Raw genomic sequence first — 20,706 nt, forward strand, 5'->3', positions numbered from 1 at the left:
GCCGTTTTCCGCCTTCCTCCGTGTTGTTGAAATTGTGCTGCTACGGTAAACAGCGGAGCAGCGCTCGTAAACATGAATGGAGGAGGACGTCAAAGACAGCTTTATTCAAGTTATATTTACATTTATTTCTGCTAATAAGCTAACAGAGCAGTAGGCACACAGCAGTAATTTAGTATTTATCAGAACCCTCGTTGGAGTTCATTTAATTTCTGAACTGTGGGTGACCAAAGGGAATTTTCCTCAGCGACTGCCTTTATATTTCATCATCTATTTCTTCTATTGGCTGAAGCATTTCTCTTAACAGACTTGCCCTCTGAACCTTGCTTTCTTGATGTCCAGTGCGCTGAGGTTATTACGCAATCAGAGTGTGATGTGCTGGACATGGATGGAGGTTATGTAATCCCTGCACTCCTTATGGTGAAGCATCTCCAGTTTTTGTCTTTCCTTTCCTCACATCAGATGCATATCTTAAAGGCATGCAGCAGGAAGTGGTGAAAACACTTCAGAACGGTGGCACGGTTGATCATGATGAAAGCAGATCGAGCAGACTGTAATCACGGGTGACATAATTGGCTGTTCAATCTGATTCAAACGCGCCTCCGTGTGGTCAACTCGCAGATGTGCGTGTGGATTTCGATAAAACAAAATAGAGGCTGTCCTGTCTAAGCCCTCAGCGGGGAAATTCAGGTGTACCAGACAAACAATTAGCACACATCAGGGGTAAAAATAGCTAAAAATAAATAAATAAATAAATAAATAAGAGTGTGTAATAAAAGCAAAGTTACAGTATAAGAAGATGTTCGTTTAATTTCTGTACAAACAAAGCTTTAAATATTTTAAGAAAAGCTTGAGGGAAAAAAAATCACAATGCGAGAAATAAAAATAGACGTTAAATCATACAAAATATCCTTTGAGAAATTAAACAATAAAACAAAACAACCCCTCTCCCCCACATCCAATCTGTTTAGCAACTGTGGTTTCAGCTCCAAAACACTCTTCATCGACATACAGAAAAATAAATGTGGTGCTTCAGTTTCATGAAGCATATTTTCAAAGTAGGGAAGAATTATTGGTATCCCTAAAATGTAACCCTTTGTGTTTGAAAACATTCAGAAAAGGAACAATTCAACTAACTTTGTGCAAAATTGAATTGTCATTTAAAAAAATGACACAAAACAAGCAGAAGATACCTTACTTCGCTGTTCCTCAAACTAACAGCGGGCTAAGAGATTACAAGATAAACATTTAGATCTCAATTTTATTGTGCAGATGGGTTTAGTGTTTATGATGGAAGAAAAAAGAAACTGCTGGAGAAATTTGGATTGATGGTTTGGGTTGATAGCCTGAGCTGCATATACAGAACCAGAAGGGCTACAAGAGAGATCTGCCCACGGATACAAAAATGTAAGACTCCTGCTTCCAAAATCTTTAACCAATAATCAACTAGCATTTGAAGATTTAGAACTTCTTCAGGACTGAGTGGCTTGGGCTTCAGCTAAAGAAGTTCTTAAATAATTGATCAAGTGACTGAATCTGAAGTGAGGAACTTAACTGATTAAAAATATTCCTGTCCTTAATACCAACATAAATATCTCCCAAATCTGCCTTAGACCAAAATGACATAAGAAGATTGATACAAAATACGAGAAGTCCAATATCAAACCATTGTGATGTGTAAAAAGCCGAACAAAGTCTGCCTCTATAATCTATTTATCTACCGTGATTACACTAAATCAAACACGTTTCAATTATTTCTGAAAATAACTATCAATTTAGGGTTACGGTGTTAATGTACCAATAATTCTGACCCAAGCAGCAACTTGTTCCTGATGGCATCAGCTCCCATCTCTTTTCAGACGGTCACTGAGATGTAGGATCCTGAGCCATAACTGAGCAGCCCAGAGGGTCCTGTGCCTCAGGAGTGAACTTTTCACTGGTTCCCTGATCTTCCTCATGTCTGTCAGGCTTCGGACTCATGATGACGCTCATTGATATCGGCCCTTAATGACAAAGAGAGAAAAAAATGTAGTAAGAAAATGTAGAAAAAAATTTTTTTTCTACAATATTGTCCTTAATATAGAACTAACCTTCATACTTAGCAAATAGAAAAAGAAATGGCATAGATATTTAATTAATTTTGCATCAGTGCTTAATGGGAAAACACAGTGCCTTGCAGTTGTATTCACATCTCTTTACTCTGCTACCCTTAATTCAGTGTAATGCAACCAACCACCCTCAAAAGACAACTGATTGGTCAACAGAGTCGACCAAAATGTAATTTATTTTCACTACAAATCCAGCTGTTCTGTGAAGGCCTCAGAGGGAGGTTTCTGAGAAAATTAGTTGAACAAAACGCATCATGAAGACCAAAGAACACAGCAGGAGAGCTGAAACACGGTGGTGGCAGCATCATACTCTGGTGATGGTTTTTCTTTTAACACAGACAGTAGGGATAGTAAGAGTTGCTGTGAAGGAAAATGGAGCTAAATGATATTCAAAGAAGGTCTTTGAGGCAGGCACATAACTGAGGCAGGCACATAACTGATGAGGCAGGCACATAACTGATGAGGCAGGCACATAACTGATGAGGCAGGCACATAACTGATGAGGCAGGCACATAACTGATGAGGCAGGCACATAACTGATGAGGCAGGCACATAACTGATGAGGCAGGCACATAACTGCTCAGATTTGTTGGTCTGAGATCACAAATATGATCAATTATATTGAGGTTTGTGGTTGTAATGGTATTTTTTAAGCTATGTCCATGAATATTTTTTGCAAGGCACTGTGCATATACAGTCAATGTAAGTGTGTATATTAAAAAGTATACTTGTTTCATTCTGTGTTGGATTTTCGGTCCCATAATTGAAACTATTCTCTTTTTCTGCAGACTTCTTAAAGTTTTCCAGCTAAGAAAAAGAAGAATATTAATGCAACACAGCTGAATTTCTTATACTATACATGGACTTTTCTTTTTTTTCCCCCTCCAGATAGTAGAAGTGAGTCAATTCTGTTACCTCTGTACATATAGAGTCTGACAGTCTGCTGGAAAGTTGATTTGTGTTGGCAAATCTGAAGAAACTGTAGGAAAGTTAAAACATTACTGATCTCTGTAAAAACCATCTGACGGTTCTTTAAGGTGCTGAGATGGATCATTACCTTGGACTCTGTGGTAACGTTTGCTCACAATTATTTGATGCGTCTCGGTTCTATAAAACAAAAGAGATTTCTTTACATGAAGGACTGAACACAAATAATTAGCAGAAAATAAAGTCCCTACCTCTTGAGAGCGTGTATAAGATTTTGAAGAGCAGGCGCTTGCACTTTTAGATTCAGTCTTTCGTCTTCTGTCTTGTTTCTCTCGCTTGCTCTTTACGTGATCATATGTGCTTATGCCTTTGTAAACTGGGAAACCAGTGGGAAAACAGGTGGAGGATGAAACAGTGAGGGTTCTTGACAGGGAGAGGAAGAAGAGATAAAAAGAAAGGACCACTTCACTTACACAGGTAAAGGTGAAATCCCAGCAAGTGACAGAACAGCAACATGCAGACGACGCACAGCAGAACCGTTACGAAGGCTAATGTAAGGAGACCAGCTGAACTCATCTTTACAGAAGCTAATGGCAGGAACACCAGCCACGTTGTATTCCCCAGCATTGCTTTAAAAAGAAGAAGAAAAAGAGAAGTTACAGCAACATTTTTAAATCATGCCGTTAACATCATGAAAGACGCCAAACTCACTCCCAAACTGTGGTGCAGTCCGTAAAATGTGCGGATCCAGGTAATGTTGGACAAATATGAACAAGATGACAAGAGTGAGCATGAAGACTGCGAGGATGGCTGAAATTAGCGCCACAAAGAAGAACCTGAAAGTAGCAAGAACTGAGAGTTTGCTTATGACGCACGACTGGCTTTATTTTATCCAAATCGTGAACTTACCAGTAGTTCCTCTGACCCACACAAGTGTTCAGCCATTTGCAATGATGATCAAAGCCTTCCACACATTTGTTGCAAATTCCACAATGTTTCACTTTGGGGCCACTAGAAGACAATTACTTTCGCTTATTATAATTCATTTAATACTTTCTGAAGTGAAAGTTATTATCCAGTGTGTAGGGATTTCAATTTGAATGCTTAAGTTTCTCTGTCTAGTGCCTTCACTCCTGCATTTTAACTTTTGTCTCACCAGTGAATTTATTTTCCTACTAAAGGTCTCCAAACTCGACTGTCCTGGACTGCAAATGGCAAACAGAAGTCCAGAACCGGCCTGGACTTCTGTTTGCCAGAAGTCCGGTCCTGGATGAGTTCAGAGATTTACTGTTGCTAGCTACAGTCCAAGATGGTTGAGTTGGAGTCCGTCTGCAGAATGAGTGAAACGTACTGAGAAAAACTGAAGGATACATTTGTCCAAAAACAGCACAAACATCAGAAAGCAGAATCAAACACACAATGTTGTGCAACGGTATACTCCTTAAACGTTTCCTTATTATGTCACGTTACAACCACAAACAATGGTACACGTATAAAAAACTCAAATGCAAGACATTTATGAAAGCTACTAAAGGTCAGGGCCATCTACTTAAATACAGTTCAATCAATTAGTTTTCACTAATAAACTTGTTAGTGACCAGTGGCTGTCAACTAATAACCGTAATAGCAGAAAACTGAACTAAAGAGCCTATTTTTAGACCAATACACAGACAGTACATATTTGAAAGCTGATAAAGTATGAGAAATTACCTAGACAAAATCTACAGCAGACTAATAGCTAAATGTCATAGACTTAGCTATCAGTTAGCACTATTTGCTAACTAAATACCAATTCTACAAATACTGATGATTTACTAATAGATTTTGTATAAGATTAAATATCTATTTGCAATAACGAACGGCAACAGAAATGTAAATATATGACATCAATAATGTTGAATCGCGTTAGATGCTGCTGACTGGGATACATACACCTTGACATCACAGAGGTAACAGTGAAGGTCCTGGATGACATGTGCTTGTTTTGCCTTGTCAAAAAGAGGCAGAGGAGAGGAATAGTTCTTTTTGGCCCGAACGGTCGGATCTGCAGGATCTATAGTCACAGTGGCAATGTTAGTGAAAAGGTGTAGCAAAAATGATGAGCCAGAAATCTGAGAAAATAACAGTTACGGAAGATAGCAGCGATGTCTGAGAAGTGCAGCAGAATATGCAAGAAACCAAAATCCACAAAGTTTCAAAAATATTAAATTCTGAAGTCCACCATGAATTTATAGAGTATATTTCTACAGGAGGGAGAGACGTGAGAAATGGCACAAGGTGGGAGAAATATACAGGATGTGTTTGTTTGGAACAGTTTTTTCATCGATTATACATTACAGCCATTAAGACTAAATGCAAGCGTTTGGAGTTATTTTTAAGTCTGAGCTTGCAAAGTTAGATACAGCTTAAAAAAAAAAAGAACAAATAACAGCACACTTTATATTTGGGGGGAAAAAAATATCTGTGAAGATCCGCTGTTCTTTGGTTTCAGACGCTCGAGTAAAATGATCTAGTGTGTTGACATCATGCAGTGTTCATCATGTAACAAAAAGACCACTGAACGTGCTGATCCAGTTTGACAAGGAGCACAGAAAAGGAGACAGAGTAATGTGTTGTATGACTGGAGGCCATACAAGCATGCTACACAACAAAACCCTTGTTTTGTTTTTCCATAGCAGCCCAAACAAACTCTTAGCCGAGTCCAACGTTTGTTGATTATTCAAATATTAAAAGAGACTCACAGCTGCAGCGACAGCTTTAAGGATACAGCATAGCTCATGGCATTCCATGGCCAAGGCAGGAGGGGGATGAAGATCCCAAAGGAGACTACGGCGAGGTAGATGTACACCACCCACCCGATCACTTGAAGGGGCTGAAGGGGCCACGACCATCCGTTGATCCTTGGGGTCCTGAAGGGGACCAGCTCACTTTTGCTGCTGCCATGAGTGGGAGCTGTGCGTCTAAACCTGCGGCCGAAGCAGTTCATCTGGACAGTGACGGAGGAGAATAAGGGCAGACTTTTAGTATACACGTTCTCCACCTGTTAGAGTGTAGGAACATTTGCTGGGGAAATGAGTTAGGAAAATGAGCTGCTGATAATGAGGGCAACTGTTCAACTGGTGACCTACGGAGTGCTGCTCAGACCGGTACATTTCACAACTACGAAAATGGAGCACAGACCAGTCTATATTTAGCTTATATGGCAAAAAAAATAATGAGAAGAATAACTCAATTTAAAAAATGTAAATATCTTTAGCAAACAATATGAATAATATGAACATTGAAAATAAAATTTCAGATTTTTAAATTTTTTTATTTTAAGCAACAATAAACATTTCTGCTGTGCTTTTAGGATCGTCACATCATAAGAGGCAAACGGTTCCAGCCAATTGGCTTGATTGGTAAATAGGAAGGAGAAGCACCAAAATGTCAAGTGTTCCCAAAAGGAAGAGCTTCCAACATTTCAGAACAAAGCCACCTGTGTAAACATCACACAGGTCAGCTAACCTTTAACAAAGTGACAAAGATTCCAGCTTCATTTCTCGTGCTATTTTCAGTCTTCCTCTTTTATGTTTTAAGTCTCCATCTTGTCACAGAAAACAGCTTCCATTTAAATAATTTTCTTTTAATCGCTTTCTCTGTGCCTTTGTATAAACACTTTATACATACAGTACAAAAAGCTAACTTTGGAACTTCATCGCTCAGTAACTGTGTCCATTGAGTGCTGCAAGAAGAGCCTGGCATCACTTAATAAAATGTGTTAATTGACTGGAAAAAGATAGGATCTCTAGGCCCTTGTTGGAGCAGCCAACCAAAGAGAAATTCTGCCAATTCCAGTCATCAGTATATTTCTAAGTAGATCTCTAGGCTGCATGTTGGTGTTTATGTGTATGACTGGGTTGAAAAAAAAAAAAAAAACTTTATCCACACCAGCAGTCGTTAGGATTTGAAGATTATGTTATTTGCACTTTTACTTAGTTGCAACTATGTTCCTGATTATTAGACAATGGCATTCCAAGTCTGCCATGGTCATCTTAGTAAGCCACTTTCACAGTTTATCATTTCCAGATTTGCATAAAATCCATGTAGTATTCTGAAATTGGGCACATATACAACGTTAAGAAATTAATTTAATCTAAATCATGGTAAAGACATAAAAACACATGCCCAAAGTCTGGGCATGCCTTTTGTGATGTGACCAGAGGTATCAATGTGTGCCAGATTGTTAGCTTGATTATTTTACAATATAGTAACAAAACAGATAAGCTGCTGTTCTATGGGTGACACAGTATATGTAAAGGAAATTTGAATGATTTTACAGAAAGGTCTGGCAGGTAGCTTTAATAGCAAAGCAAAAGGCTGTAAAAAGTAAAATGGTATTCCAAAACTGATTTACGAGGAGTCATTTGGTACATCGCAGCCTTATTTTCTTGTCAAAATATCTTTTTCAGTTTGTTCACATCGAGAACTAAACGTAGTCTGCATTTAAGATTTTAAAAAAAAGTAAATTAATCCATTTACGGAAGTAACACAATCCATCCTGCACGTATTTAGCAGGATACATGAAGAAAGTCCTCAGGAAACAGCTGACCAAAAGAGGAAAATAGTCAACCAAGGATCAACATCCCCCTTTCAAATTTCTCACGTGGTTTTAGTTCAAACACAAACAACCTCCAAAGTCAACAGAACAGGTAATTGTTTCTTCAATTGAAACCAAAATGTATTACTCACCTCTTTCATGGGAAAGCCACAATAAACAGTCATTTCTTTCCAAACCCAAACGGAGATTTCCACCGCATAATATCCATTAGTGTTTTTTCGGAAGTGCAGGTGCGTCACATAAACGGCTTAAGGTCAAATAGTGTGAAATCACACAGCATCAGCTAAAAATGTTTTTTTTTTTTTAAACTGTCTGAATTCAGGAGAAATGTTTCATGCCCTTGTTTAGTGACGGACGAGCAACGAGAAGTTAAATCAACTCACTCAGCAGGTCGCAAAAACGCTATGGTAACTGTTCCCTGGCGCGCATGCGCGGGGCGGCTCGCTTCTTTTTTTTTAAACCAGTACCTTCTACAAACTTCTTCATTTCAGTCTTTCTCTGAGCAAAACAGCTAACATGCCTTTCAGAAAAAGAATTATAGATTTTTACTTATGCTTTATGCTTTAGTGTTCACATGTGAGGATAATTAAACTGCAGACATAAGAGACTTTATAGTTAAAGCTCTCCTATCATTTCAGTGCAATCTCCTCTCTAAGACATGAAAATGTGTAATAGAAACGGTTTTACACTTTCACTTCCTTAAAAGACTTACACAACACAAGTAAAATATTTTTTGAAAGCCTTCAGAAATGATGAGAAGGCATCATTTGTGCATTTCAATATACCGCTCTTGTTTCTTTCAGCCTCCTTTGACTGCATGGATATTAAACACTCACTGCATCTAAAACAACTTCCACACAAGAAAAATGCACAGAAGCAGTTCATGAACAATACATACTTAGGAATGCAGGTGCAAGTATTTATTCTTGAAGGGTTTTGCCTTAATACAAAAAAACAAATAAAATATGGTCTGTACACCAATTTTCAGTCTTTAACCAAATCTGAGAATCCCGCTGCTTCATCCGTGTTCAGTCAGCAGCAAACTGCTGCGCTTGTCTTAGCAGATTGTCTGTGCATGAGCTGCTGGCTGAGCTCTCTGGTTTTGGAGACTACACTGGAGTTGGCAATTCGTGCAAGGCAAATCAAGCTTTAAAGAGTTAAGTTTTAGTTCACTTTTGTTCTCTAACATAGTAGGCCAGAAACAGATGCATATAAATTCTGTTTAAATTACACTTTGGTGTACTATGTTTACTTATTAGGGGACTTCTGAAGACACTGGATGTTTTTGAGGGGCATCAGAGTATGTAGAGCTGAATGCAAAATAATTAACATTTCTTCTTAATTATTTTGGAAGCTATATATAATTTTCATTTTACTTCAAAATGCTACACTACTATATGTTGGTCTATGTTACATAAAATCCACCCCCAACACCAAAAAAAAACGTTTTAGTTTAAGGTAGTAGCATGGAAAACCTGATTACCTGTACATGGCACTGTTGGTAGCTTTCCAGTTCACTGTGATCCTGACATGTGCTGGTGCTGTCCGTGGTACTGGCATCATTATCAATTATAAGAAAAATCAATTAGTCAAAGCGACACCGGCGACGTCACTCCCACAAAACCCTCCTAGCTAGCTAGCTCAGGTGTTCAGAGCTAGGTGGGAGAAAATGGCAGCTGGAGCTTAAGATGGAGAACTTTAGGTGGTAGGCTAACATAAGTCCGTTAATTTTTATTTATTTTTTTATTGTTCATTTAATTTCGAAACATAAAGAACTGTTTACAGGTTAACAATCTAGAATAACACATTGAATGTTCAAAAACAACCTCAAGTCATAGCTAATGTAGGCATTGTATTTTGAAGACTTCCGGTGGGTTTCTATGGCTACAGAGATAGGTAGACCACGTGACAGCCGAGGCTACGGTCTTTCAATAGCTTTTCCCTCGAGGAACAAACTTTCGCAATGTTAGGCTGGGTAAAGCTTCGTCATAATGGGTTGTGACGTAAAACAGCACAAAAGTCAGCAGTTTTTAAGTCAGAGAGGTTGTGGTGAGCAGAACATAGTTTCTTACAGAAAGCAAAGTGGAAAATGGCAGAGTCAAACGACCAGTCGCAGAGTGATATCAATGTCTCAATTGACAACTTGGAGGACATCTTATTGCCTCGCTTGAACACATTGTCACCTGCACAGTGGACTTTGCTTTCACAAGGTATAAGGGATTCGCATATAACAAGCACTATGGCTGACATAGTTGTAAACATTTATAAGCAATCTGTGGAAAATTCACTGAAAATCCTTGCTCCAGTGTTTGAACAGAATATGGCGACCTCGTCCTATGTGAAGAGTGAAGTGCCATTAAAAACGATCAGTGTGCATTTGACCAGCTTGATTTCAAATGAAATTGCCACCGTTCTGCAGGTATCACCAGAAGTCTGTAGGAGTGGTATAGAGTTAAACTCTTTGATGGAAGAGGAGGTCTCGCGAAAAATAACGGATGTTGCAAATGCCATTCAGAAGGCCCCTGATTACCCAGTGGAACCTGCTGTATATGTGAGTGGCTGCTTTTCTAACCTGAAAAATTTTAGCAAGATGGTTTCCAACACAGTTGAATGTCTCCAAAAACATCTGAACAGAGCTAGAACAAAATGTGTTGAAAGATACTGGACAGAATTCACAAGTAAGTGGGCCTCAGGTGTGCCTTCACCAAAACCAGAGGTTGCACAACATAATGTTTCAGAAAAAGGCGTTTCTCAGAGAATAAAATCTCACATTTCTCTGCCCTCCATTTGTGAGAATATTTCTGAAATAATAGAGAAATATACACATGATTCATGCAATGCCAAAGCCTCTGACAATGTTGCAGACGCTTTGCCAGCAATAGATCCTTTCAAAACAGATGAAGTCACAGAAGAAATTTGCCAAACTATTTTAGAGGACCTTCATTACTGTAAGTCTCACGGTCCAGTTGGGCAGACAGAGAACACTTGTCCATGTGTACCACATTTTAACTTAAAAAAGATTGCTGGTTATGTCAAAGACTTCTATTCGTCAAATCTCAAAACTGATCCAGTTGGAAAACAAGAAATAATCAGCAAACCAGAATATTCCAAGTTTGTTGAGCAGCAGTTCACCAACATGGTGTCTTCTCTGGAGAAACTGATGGATTCAAGTGACACAAAACTTGTCAAACTAAAACATAAGCCACATAGATTAAAGAGAGTATTGTTCTCCCTTTTGCCCGGATGCATTCCTGACGTTTCATCAGATGAGGAAAGCCCAAAACCACTGTACTACACCGAGACAGATTACTTTCCTAAATTGGATTTTCAGGCTGTTAAACCCGAAATTGTCAGCCTATGTGCAGAATGTATGGAAAACCCAAATCTACAAGACAGGATCAAACTGTTTAAGAGGGATCTGACAGATAAATTATATGTTCATATCATGAAGAAGCATTATCATAAAATTCCTGTTCCTCCAAAAGGAAAATACCTTTCAGATTGTGTCCTCTCTTGCAAAAAGATAAGAGACATTTCTGGAGAGTTTGAAATTTCCCCTGAAATTATCTACGTCAGAGTAGAAGACAGTGTAGGAACTTTTTTCCAGAACATCTTTCTTTGGATAAGACATGAAGAAACAGATCACATAACTCACAGCGACAGAGTGTCCAATGTGCTCTCGGAGATCAATGACATGGTTGGACAACTATGTCCCTCATTAAACAAAAGACGGCTAGAAGATGAATGGGATTCCATGCAATTCATTGGAAGTTCATTCACCACTGATTTGGATAAAGAAGACCACATTTCTTTCAAATCTCACACTGATTCCTTGGTTCTGGTCCACCCAGGATCATCTACCAAGACGTCCTCTGCTCATAGGTTTACGTCATCAGGGAAAATTGCTACACATGTCGATGATAAAATCCAAACTAGCGTGAAATATCCGGAGACAACTGAAACCATAGAACAAACTAAAGAGCTGGAGGAGGCTATGGCATGTTTTGTAATGAGTGCAGTTTTAGACTGTCTGAAAGAAAACGGTGGACCCCTGGAGTTCGAAGAGATGACAGATATTTTGTCTTCAGTCTCAGGGGAGAAGGTAGATAGATTGCCTGACTTTGTTGCCAGCATACACAGCAAAAAAATTAAACATTTTGTTAACGAGATCTACAAAGATGTGAAAAAGCAGTTTGGCTCTATTGAAGCGGTGTGGGAGGCTGCAACATCACAAGCTGGTCGTCCTTTCACGCGTGCCGTCTTGAGATATTTAAGAAGTAAGAATCCTAATACACCCCCAAAAAATCCAATTTACAGGTTCTTTTCAGTCATCACAAAACCTTTTAGGAAGCAGATCCTTTTAGAAAACATGGAGGATCTTCTACCTGCCCGTAGATTACAGACCACAAACACACACAAACTCTAGCATTGTTAAGCAAAACATACATTTTTTTTTTAGATATTTTATGCAAGATTTGTGCCTGGCCTTTACATCTACAGTCTCAGTTTTCACAAGATAATATATTTTTCATTTTAAAAAAATGTTCATGCAATATAATTTGGTATCTCAAATAACACAAAGGTGAACTCTGAAAATATTGACAACTGTCGTTATATTTGGAGTCTTCAACAATTGGGTTTTCACCAGGTTACGCTGGTTTTTCCTTGTAAAAAAAATACACACCTTCACGTATCTAATTATTTTAATACAAAATAACATACATCTCACAATGTCAAATAAAATTTAAGTACAAGAACTATAAAACATTATAACTAAAGAAAATAGCTAGTTTGTCACAATTCCAGTTTTGTCATTATTCTGCACTATTCTACAAACATTATATATATATATATATATATATAATATATATATATATAATATATATATACACATACATATATTAGATAATATACAATTAATATATTAGTTATATTATATACATTATGTTATATATATATATATATATATATATATATATATATACACACATACATACATATATTAGATAATATACAATTAATATATTAATTATATTATATATATTATGTAATATATATATATATATATATATATATATATATATATATATATATATATATATACACATACATACATATATTAGATAATATACAATTAATATATTAATTATATTATGTAATATATATATATATTATATATATATATATATATATATATATATAATATTACATAATGTATATAATATATATATACATGTATATATATATATATATATATATATATATATATATATATACATGTATATATATATATATATATATATATATATATATATACGCACACACACACACACACACACACATCTGTATATCTGTCCATCCATTTTCTTACACCCTTGTCCATACTGGGGGTCAGGAGATGTGCTGGTGCCTCTGTCCAGCGAGACATTTCGGTCTGCTGTCCTTACGTTTGACGCAGTTTAATGCCGTCAAATGTGAAATCTGAGGACAAAATTACTGTCTCTACATCTGCTCTGCTTTCTCAAAACTGTGAAACTATAAGCTTCTAAAATGACTTGCACGCAACCCAAATGCAAGGGACGCCTTCATACACTTGAATGCAGTTGCAAGTATTTATTCTTGAAGGTTTCTTTGATACAAAAGACAAATACAATACAGTCTGTACATTAGTTTTCAGGCTTTTTAAGAACTCTGAGGATCCGACCGTGTTCGATCACTATGAAACGGCTGCTGTTAATATCAGCGTTACGGCTCGTCTGTGAACGTAATCAGCTGTTGGCTGAGCCCTCTGGTTCTGGAGACTGCAGGAACTCATAGGGATCGTGAACCATTTCTGTATGATCCCCGACACCGAGGTGTGATGGGCTCCCTGCGGATGCAGGAAAGGTTTTTTTTATATATACGTTACTACACTAGAGTTGACAAGGCACTCAAGGTAACATAATCTTTAAGAGGTTTAACTTTTAAAATGATCTAAAGACGTGAAGTTTCACGTCTTGCACGTACCTAAGTGGTGTTGGTCTCTTTCGGAAGCGTTTGAAAGCGAGGAGAGGTTGGATGAAGGTCTGGAGCAGACTCTTTCAGCCTGAGCCTCCTGGAACTCCTGCAGGAGTTTATCAGTGTCATCATAGTGCTGGTGTCCTTCTTCGTTCCCTGGCTCTTTTTTTACTGTTTTACCTGTTGATGTAAAAGTGAGCATGGAATCATTCAAATACTAGGACACCAAATGTTATTTTTCTACTTAATAAACATTTGAAATCCACAACCAAACGAGGCTGCATCTCACACATGTTGATGTTCTGTTGTGAATACAACCAAGGAGGTGTATGAATATTACAGTTGATGGTTGATAGATGTGCCTCTCCTACAAAGGATACTATTAGAAGTCCTTTGTTACCCATCTATTGATCGAAGTATGACATGGCTCATGAAAGCAGCAGTATGTAATGCCCAAATGACAGCAATATTAACTAAATGATCAACATGCTGAGATTGAACAGTCTGTTTCATTTCTTAAGTGCTTATTGGATCTAATAAGTATCATACATAAACTCATGCTCAAGGCTGATGCAATGTTCAAATTTCTAATTTATAATTGAACATCTGGTTGACAGCAAAAACATAATAGTTGGATATAAGGCTTTAATAACCAGGTTTTACTGATGTTTGTTGAAAATTATTAAAAACTAACACAGAACAGGCTTTTCCTGATAAATAACTTTCATTTTTTTGTCGTCTGAACAGCCAACTCTGATTTTCTTTTTGTCCCAAGTGTTGGACATAGCATTACAAACTATTAAGGGAATTTTTAAAAATCCCAAAAAAAAAAAAAAAAAAATCAAGATAATAAAGGATTATCCTCGAACCTGAATCATACTGAAGATCTTTCACTGATTTTCTTTTGACTCAAAAACTGACTGAATGGCTAGAAAATCGTTGCTTTGATGCATTTGCTTTAGCATTTGACCTGCTGATTACCTATCAGAGCTAATCTGATCAGTAATCATTGAGGTGGTAGGTATCACAATCTGATCCCAGCAAAGGGGGATGCTCTCTCATGTTTTTGTGTTACAATAATTAAAGTATGTTTACACAAGCACATATGAATACATTTACATACGATTGACGGATACTCACCTAATGGGTTGAGCATTGAAATATCCAGGGACATATCAGGGTAGCTCTTCATTGACATGAAGTCCAGAACTGAACTGCTCTCGCCAAGGCCAGTCCCATCGGACATCTTAATTAAAAAAAAACAACACAACAATAAAAAAGAAACAAAATAAAAAAAGACCCAGAATGAATCACCAATTGGTTTTCTAAAACAACAGAAAGTTATTAATGAAAACAGATTAATGTCAGGATACCTGCATGTCACAGATGCTGGACTTGGTTTCATCAGGTTTCAACATTATGTTTCTTTTCTGAAATATAAAATAAGTTTTGCAAATAGTAAACATTTACCAATCAAATCTGACATTTTAAAACAAGTAAAGTTTCAGTCAGATTGCAGCACCTGTCGAATCTGACTGACGGCCTTTAAATGATCGCCTCCTGTCATCTTGTCCAGAAGGTCGTCGACCCAGCGCTTGGTGACACTTCCACAGCCTGTCACAAAATCCTGTACGCTATTTAAGTCAAGAAGAAAAACAAAAACAAACCGCAATCTAACTAAAGAGCTCATGAACAAAAAATATTTATTTTCACTGTCTGATCATTTTCCACTACCTCAGAGCGCACTGTACTCCTGTCTCATCTCCATACGCTGAATACAGCATGTCGGTCTCATCAGACTGCAGGTCTGGAAATACGGAGTTCTTCTGAAGGCTCTGGATGTTGTAGGCACTGCTGAGAAATGTCACTAAACAGCAAGAAATACTGTGGGTTTAGTACCTTTTTTGAAATTATTATTCCAATAAAATGATAATAAATAACCTGCATGAATAAAATTTACCAAAACATTTTGACCTACCTTTATGTCTCCTATCCTCTTTGAACCCTAATGTCGTCAAACCGGGCAGAAGCTTATTCGAAAGAGAACTAAGATCAACTTTATGGGTCTCCTCTTCTGCAAAAATGAACAAAAAAAAAGATCATGTCTAGCTTCTTAAATAAAAAAACTCCAGTAGTGTCAATGTAGAGAAGATGAAAAAAGAAAAAACAAAACATGTAGAATAATAAACCTTCAGCATCAGGATCAAGCTGGTTTACAACGGTATACAGTAGACTGCCATCTGCATCTTTACGTAAATAACCCATCTGAAAACAAAGAGCAGTGACAGATTTAGTCTAAAAAAATTCTTCAAACAACACAGCTTTAAGTCATCATACCACCTTTTATATATAAAGAGATTATACCGTGAACCATTACATATGTTTGGAGATGTATTAGCAGGAGCTAACGTGGCACACCTTGGAGTTTGGCATGTATCTGTTGATGCGATCCCGAGCTTCATCTGCAGAATGTTCCACCAGAGCCAGAACATGTTCCTCTGCTGTACTGTCAGTCAGGCTGCAAGCGTTTCCCTCTGGTTCAAACAGGTAACTGAAGAAACAGATACAATGTTACTGCATCACAATACTGAACATTAATAGAGAAACACAATTAAAAAAGAAAAAAACACTGGGGCTCTTCTTCTAGACAAGGTTTTCCTAACATCACAGTACGTTAGGAAAACCTGGTGACGTACTTGATGTCTTTAACTGGTGGTTTTTTGGGCTTTCTGGTAGATTCCACTTGGAGGGGGGTCGCTTCTGGGAGAGGGAGATCAGCAGGCAGGTCCTCATCTCCTAAAATAGCTGCCTGCTGCGTGAAATCCATGTCCTGCATGAAAGACATGCTGCGCTTCAAGGCTAGAAGTCGGTCCTGGACAAACAGAACAAAAGTTGAACAGTTTGTTTTAGTGTCTAAGTTTCTGCCCCTTGTGTTCAAAATGTGTGCATGTTCTATCTGTAGATGCATGGTTTTTCTCTTAATCCTTAAACATTCATTCTGGGTTAAATGAATGTTCTAAACTGCCTTTATATTCAACCGTAAGAGTACACACTGAAATAATTTTATGACTAAAGTTTCAAGGAATGCACAGTGATGTTTCTCCATTACTACTATTGGTTGCATATTCTGATTTCTTAAAATAATTTATGTCACTAATTGTTGTGCATACAATTAATGCTGTTTGCTCCTCTGCCTTTAAGTGAAAATCTACATCTGATTTAGACAGGGCTGCACGAGTCATTGTATATTTATTAAAAAAAATACTTTTTTATGTTTTCCGTGCTTGTAACTTCTTACTTTGCTCATCATCTTGAATCCCGTATGGAGCAGTTTCTTGGCAGCCTTGTAGTAGACCGTCTCTGGTCGGTTGTACACTGTGGCATTGTCACACATCAGTTTAAAGTCCGCCTGAAGGTGAAAAGGTTTATAGAAAAAAAAAATGTACACAAAATTTCATTCAACTTGATGATACTCTCAAACTAATTCATGACTAATTTTCAAGGTATGATCAGTGTAATGTCACCTTGAACTCAGTCACTGTGTTGTATTCGTTGTTCCTGATCTTGTCTTTCATGGTGCTGAAGTCCATGGGATGCTTGATGATCGACGAGTAGCCGGGAGCAATCGCATCCGTTACCGGGAACGCAAAGAATCCATGGGGATCCTTCCTGAGAGGCAGAGTAAAACAACAACGTTTAGGTTAAGCAGCGATTTAATGACTTTCCAGTGGAAAGCCCGTATCTGATCACTTCTAAGAATCTGTAAACTTAGTACGAAAAACATGGATGGTCTTGTGTTTTTTTTCTGTCAGTCAAAATGCATATCAACAACAAAGCCACCAACAAGCTTCTGGAATAATACTGGCAGGATATTTGAATTGGTAGAGTTTCTAAACTGCTCAGACCTGTCCTTTAGGATGACTTCAGGAGTTTACAGGTGTGTTAATGGTTGAACCATTTCAGAAGGTTCATGCTTGTCTGCTACCAATTCCAAAACCAGATTTGATGTGCGCCTGGAATCATTTTTGTAGCTGTTGATTTGAAGAGAAGATAAAGAAGTTGGAAGTCACCCTTCTTCTTCTTTCTTCCACCTTTGAGGAATGCACAGGCAAAACTGGTTGTGGAGCAAGGCCCCAGTATGATGCTATTACCACCATGTTTGAGAGCTGATGTAGTGTCTTTTTAGATGTCAATTACTCATGTAAGCTATAAATATGTACATGGAAAAATAGACAGCTGGTGGAAACAGTGTTCTTTATTGAGCAGCATATTATTTAGCTGGTGCCACACGACAGAAGCACAAATGCAAATTTGGCTTTTTTTCAAGCCCCTCGTGGTTTTATAGGAAAGTCCAAAACTTAAACACGTCAGGAAAATGTGTCATAATTTCGGTAATGTGCAAACTGGACCAGAGATGAGGCGGTATGCAAATGTGACATTTGGAAAAAGGAAAGAGCTTACAATAAAAACCTGTTTTACTAGCAGGAAACTAGGTTGTGTTCATGGTGATCTACTAACACTGTGTTTTATTTATAAATGTACGTGTGGCATTGCGCAGCTCGCCAGAAACAAGAACCTCAGAGTAGTATGTTTTCAGTCTGTGCATCATCCACACCTTCTATTATTGTGGGTGAAATTATGCCACTACAGATGTTTTTAGACCTTGTTCAGCATCAACTGAAAGGTTATTAGACCTTAACAGAAGTTTCCCTGGAGAGACGTAGAAATCAGAGCAAATGTGAGCGCTTCTTACCTCTGCAGCTGCCTCAAAAAGTGTTCCAGCAGTTGTTGGCGAGGAGTGGACTCATTTTCTGCATTGGGAAAACATAAAGAAATACAATTTTTAAAAACAGCTTTATTAGCGTGTGATGAAACTCTTCTGAGGAGTGGGTAGAGATGCAGCCTTGCCTTGCTGTGTGCGGCATGCTCTGACTGGTCTGTCTCCCGGCTGCTCCCCCTCCACCTTCACACTGTGAAACTCTTCCACTTCAGTCTCTACTTCAAACCTCTCTTTTTTCTTTTTTATCTCCTCCGGCTGATGAGATAGAAACTGAACATAAGTGACTCCACAAAAATGATCATTAAAATGTCATCAGGTTGTGTCATCCCACCTCTAACCCAATGCTTATGGCTTTAGACAGAGTGAATGGCTCAATGGGGGCCGTGCCAGCAGCTCCAGCAGCTGCAGCCTCCGATTCATTTTGCTCTCGCTCCCTCTTCTTCCTCTTTTCCTCCTGTTGAGTTAAAAAATGTGTTTGTCCAACAACCAGTTTGTGAGTTTATCATGTGGAGCGCTGTTCTTCTGCATACTCACCTTCCGTCGCCTTCTGTCCTCCTCATCCACATACTTGTCTTTATCTTTTTCTGACTTTTTCTTCTTCTTTTTCTTCTTCTCTTTGTGTCGTTCTCGCTCGTAGTCTGACCTGTCGTCGTAGTCGAGTCCCGAGCCAGAGAGCTCCGTCACCTCGCTTCCTCCAACTTTGAGTTTGATCTTGAGGGGTTTCTCAAGAGCCTTGTCCTCAAAGTCTACAACCAAAACAGGCATAAATGAACAGGAATATAGTGTAATGTAATATGATGATTTTAGGTGCAAGAAAGGTGTAAAAACGTAAAGAATAATGGTTTACTCCTCAGATCCTGCATAAGATTGTTTGTAGATTTTTTAGAGAGAGAAGACTAACTTTGAACAACCAGCACTTTGTTCTATAAATATTTCAACAAGGTAGTTACATTTTCAATTTATGAATAAAGTACAAATATAGTTTTAGATGTTAGGTTTTATTCCTACAAAAAATGGAGGTAAAATCGGTAGCAGCAAACTCATTAATCGGCCATAAAATTTCTAATCGGTGCGTCTACAAGCAGGCGAACACATATACTCCAAAAAGTTTATTTTTACTCAGTTATAAATGTGTTTTATTAGTTCATTAAAATATTACCTTTTCTCTGCAAAAACAAACAAACAAAAAAAAAACAACTGCACTGTATAGCGACACTAATTTTAGACGTATAAAGCACAGACCGATTTTGTAAAACCTGATAATCAAAATGTTCCCTTTAATCATATTTACAATAGTTTACTTTTATATTATTATGACCCTAAAGTAGCATTTTAAACTTTTTGTATTTTTAACCAATATCACAAACTACAAATTAAAAATATATTCGTGGTGTTACTATATAAAACTTTAATTTTAAGCGAGTCTGCATCATTTACAATTTTTGATAACAGTAGCAGGCTAATGAAAAGCAAGCTAAAACAAAAGCGCACCACATACAGCTATTAGTAAATGATATAAAAGCGTACCAGCTACTGTAATCCATTCCGGTTTATGTTTCTTGTGCTTTTTCCCCATATTTCTGCGAAAAGAGTTGAAGGCTTTGTGTTTACTACTGTTATCCTACCACTGTTGGCTAGTTGGCTGAAACAAGCTAATGTGTTAGCAAGAAGAAAAAGGAGGCGGATGTGAAACCGTTAAAACGCTGTTGTATTTCCGGTGTTAAAATCAACAGGATTGGATTGGGGAAAGGTGATCTAAAAAATATTTATGTTGCCTTGATAAAATCAGTGTTGGATTATGGATGTGTAGTACATAGGCAGGCTGCGAAAACAATGATTAATAAATTAGTAGCAGACTATTTTGCATGGGCAGCAAATGAATGCGCAAGGGAAATGGAGAAACAGGGAAAGAGATACTGTGCTGCAGTGCCTTATTCAATTACACATTTTTGGTTGTTTCCATATGTGAAGGTAGATCTAGAGGTTCATTAAGAAATACAGATTAATAGAGATAATAACTGGGTAGGTTTTGTAAATGATAGAATTAAGAGTATTTATAGATATTTTACAATTATACATAGTGATGGCTCAAAATATTTACTTTCAGGTATACAGGATTTGCTTAATGCTATTTCTGAACTGAATGAAGCAAATTACATCTGACCATTAAGCTGTGTATACAGTGGAAATGTTAGCAGAATTGAAGGCATTACAGTGGGTAGAGCAAAATAAGATTGAAAAAGTTATTATATATGTTTGGATTCATTATCATCATTAATGTCCATTTTATCATCTGA

The 20,706-nt window shown here is 37.5% G+C and overlaps 3 protein-coding genes across 4 annotated transcripts; 1 reads left to right on the forward strand and 2 right to left on the reverse strand.

The window, feature by feature from the left end:
• Positions 1–781: 781 nt before the first annotated feature.
• Positions 782–9,226, reverse strand: zdhhc11 (zDHHC palmitoyltransferase 11). 2 transcript variants are annotated; one of them, XM_014994998.2, is made up of 11 exons: positions 9,116–9,226; positions 5,800–6,018; positions 4,965–5,143; positions 3,942–4,043; positions 3,744–3,868; positions 3,506–3,661; positions 3,284–3,408; positions 3,163–3,212; positions 3,021–3,084; positions 2,834–2,912; positions 782–2,000 (listed from the first exon to the last, which is right to left on the reverse strand). In XM_014994998.2, exons 2-11 carry the CDS (start codon positions 6,016–6,018, stop codon positions 1,861–1,863), a joined length of 1,239 nt encoding a protein of 412 aa, XP_014850484.1. In that variant the 5' UTR covers positions 9,116–9,226; the 3' UTR covers positions 782–1,860. The 2 variants fall into 2 exon arrangements, with proteins under 2 accessions (XP_014850484.1, XP_014850482.1); XM_014994996.2 differs by lacking the exon at positions 9,116–9,226 and adding an exon at positions 7,764–8,194.
• Positions 9,227–9,698: 472 nt separating this feature from the next.
• LOC148155046 (uncharacterized) lies at positions 9,699–11,897 on the forward strand. Its single transcript, XM_088014008.1, has 2 exons — positions 9,699–11,734; positions 11,841–11,897. The coding sequence occupies exons 1-2, from the start codon at positions 9,722–9,724 to the stop codon at positions 11,895–11,897; spliced, it is 2,070 nt and encodes a 689-aa protein (XP_087870134.1). The 5' UTR covers positions 9,699–9,721.
• Positions 11,898–13,230: 1,333 nt separating this feature from the next.
• brd9 (bromodomain containing 9) lies at positions 13,231–20,100 on the reverse strand. Its single transcript, XM_014994992.2, has 17 exons — positions 19,937–20,100; positions 18,944–19,155; positions 18,741–18,863; positions 18,538–18,664; positions 18,383–18,440; positions 17,154–17,298; positions 16,928–17,038; positions 16,326–16,501; positions 16,048–16,180; positions 15,819–15,894; positions 15,608–15,703; positions 15,364–15,496; positions 15,152–15,263; positions 15,003–15,059; positions 14,770–14,875; positions 13,639–13,809; positions 13,231–13,501 (listed from the first exon to the last, which is right to left on the reverse strand). The coding sequence occupies exons 1-17, from the start codon at positions 19,983–19,985 to the stop codon at positions 13,401–13,403; spliced, it is 1,986 nt and encodes a 661-aa protein (XP_014850478.2). The 5' UTR covers positions 19,986–20,100; the 3' UTR covers positions 13,231–13,400.
• Between the last annotated feature and the right edge of the window lie 606 nt (positions 20,101–20,706).

Source organism: Poecilia mexicana, unplaced genomic scaffold (genome assembly GCF_051168715.1).
Source record: "Poecilia mexicana isolate PSO_F unplaced genomic scaffold, ASM5116871v1 scaffold_16, whole genome shotgun sequence".
Taxonomy (NCBI): Eukaryota; Metazoa; Chordata; class Actinopteri; order Cyprinodontiformes; family Poeciliidae; genus Poecilia; species Poecilia mexicana.

Bases quoted from the DNA above. Each gene is read 5' to 3' on its own strand.
- brd9 (XM_014994992.2), bottom strand. From the start codon at position 19,985: ATGGGGAAAAAGCACAAGAAACATAAACCGGAATGGATTACAGTAGCT. The intron at 19,156-19,936 runs GTACGCTTTTAT...TTTTGGTTGTAG, and splicing joins GGAATGGATTACAGTAGCTG to ACTTTGAGGACAAGGCTCTT. The intron at 16,181-16,325 runs GTACGTCACCAG...CTGTTTCTTCAG, and splicing joins CCACCAGTTAAAGACATCAA to TTACCTGTTTGAACCAGAGG.
- LOC148155046 (XM_088014008.1), top strand. From the start codon at position 9,722: ATGGCAGAGTCAAACGACCAGTCGCAGAGTGATATCAATGTCTCAATT. The intron at 11,735-11,840 runs GTAGATAGATTG...GCTCTATTGAAG, and splicing joins CTTCAGTCTCAGGGGAGAAG to CGGTGTGGGAGGCTGCAACA.
- zdhhc11 (XM_014994996.2), bottom strand. From the start codon at position 7,796: ATGACTGTTTATTGTGGCTTTCCCATGAAAGAG. The intron at 3,409-3,505 runs GTAAGTGAAGTG...CTGGTTTCCCAG, and splicing joins GGGATTTCACCTTTACCTGT to TTTACAAAGGCATAAGCACA. The intron at 3,213-3,283 runs GTAGGGACTTTA...TTTGTTTTATAG, and splicing joins CTTATACACGCTCTCAAGAG to AACCGAGACGCATCAAATAA.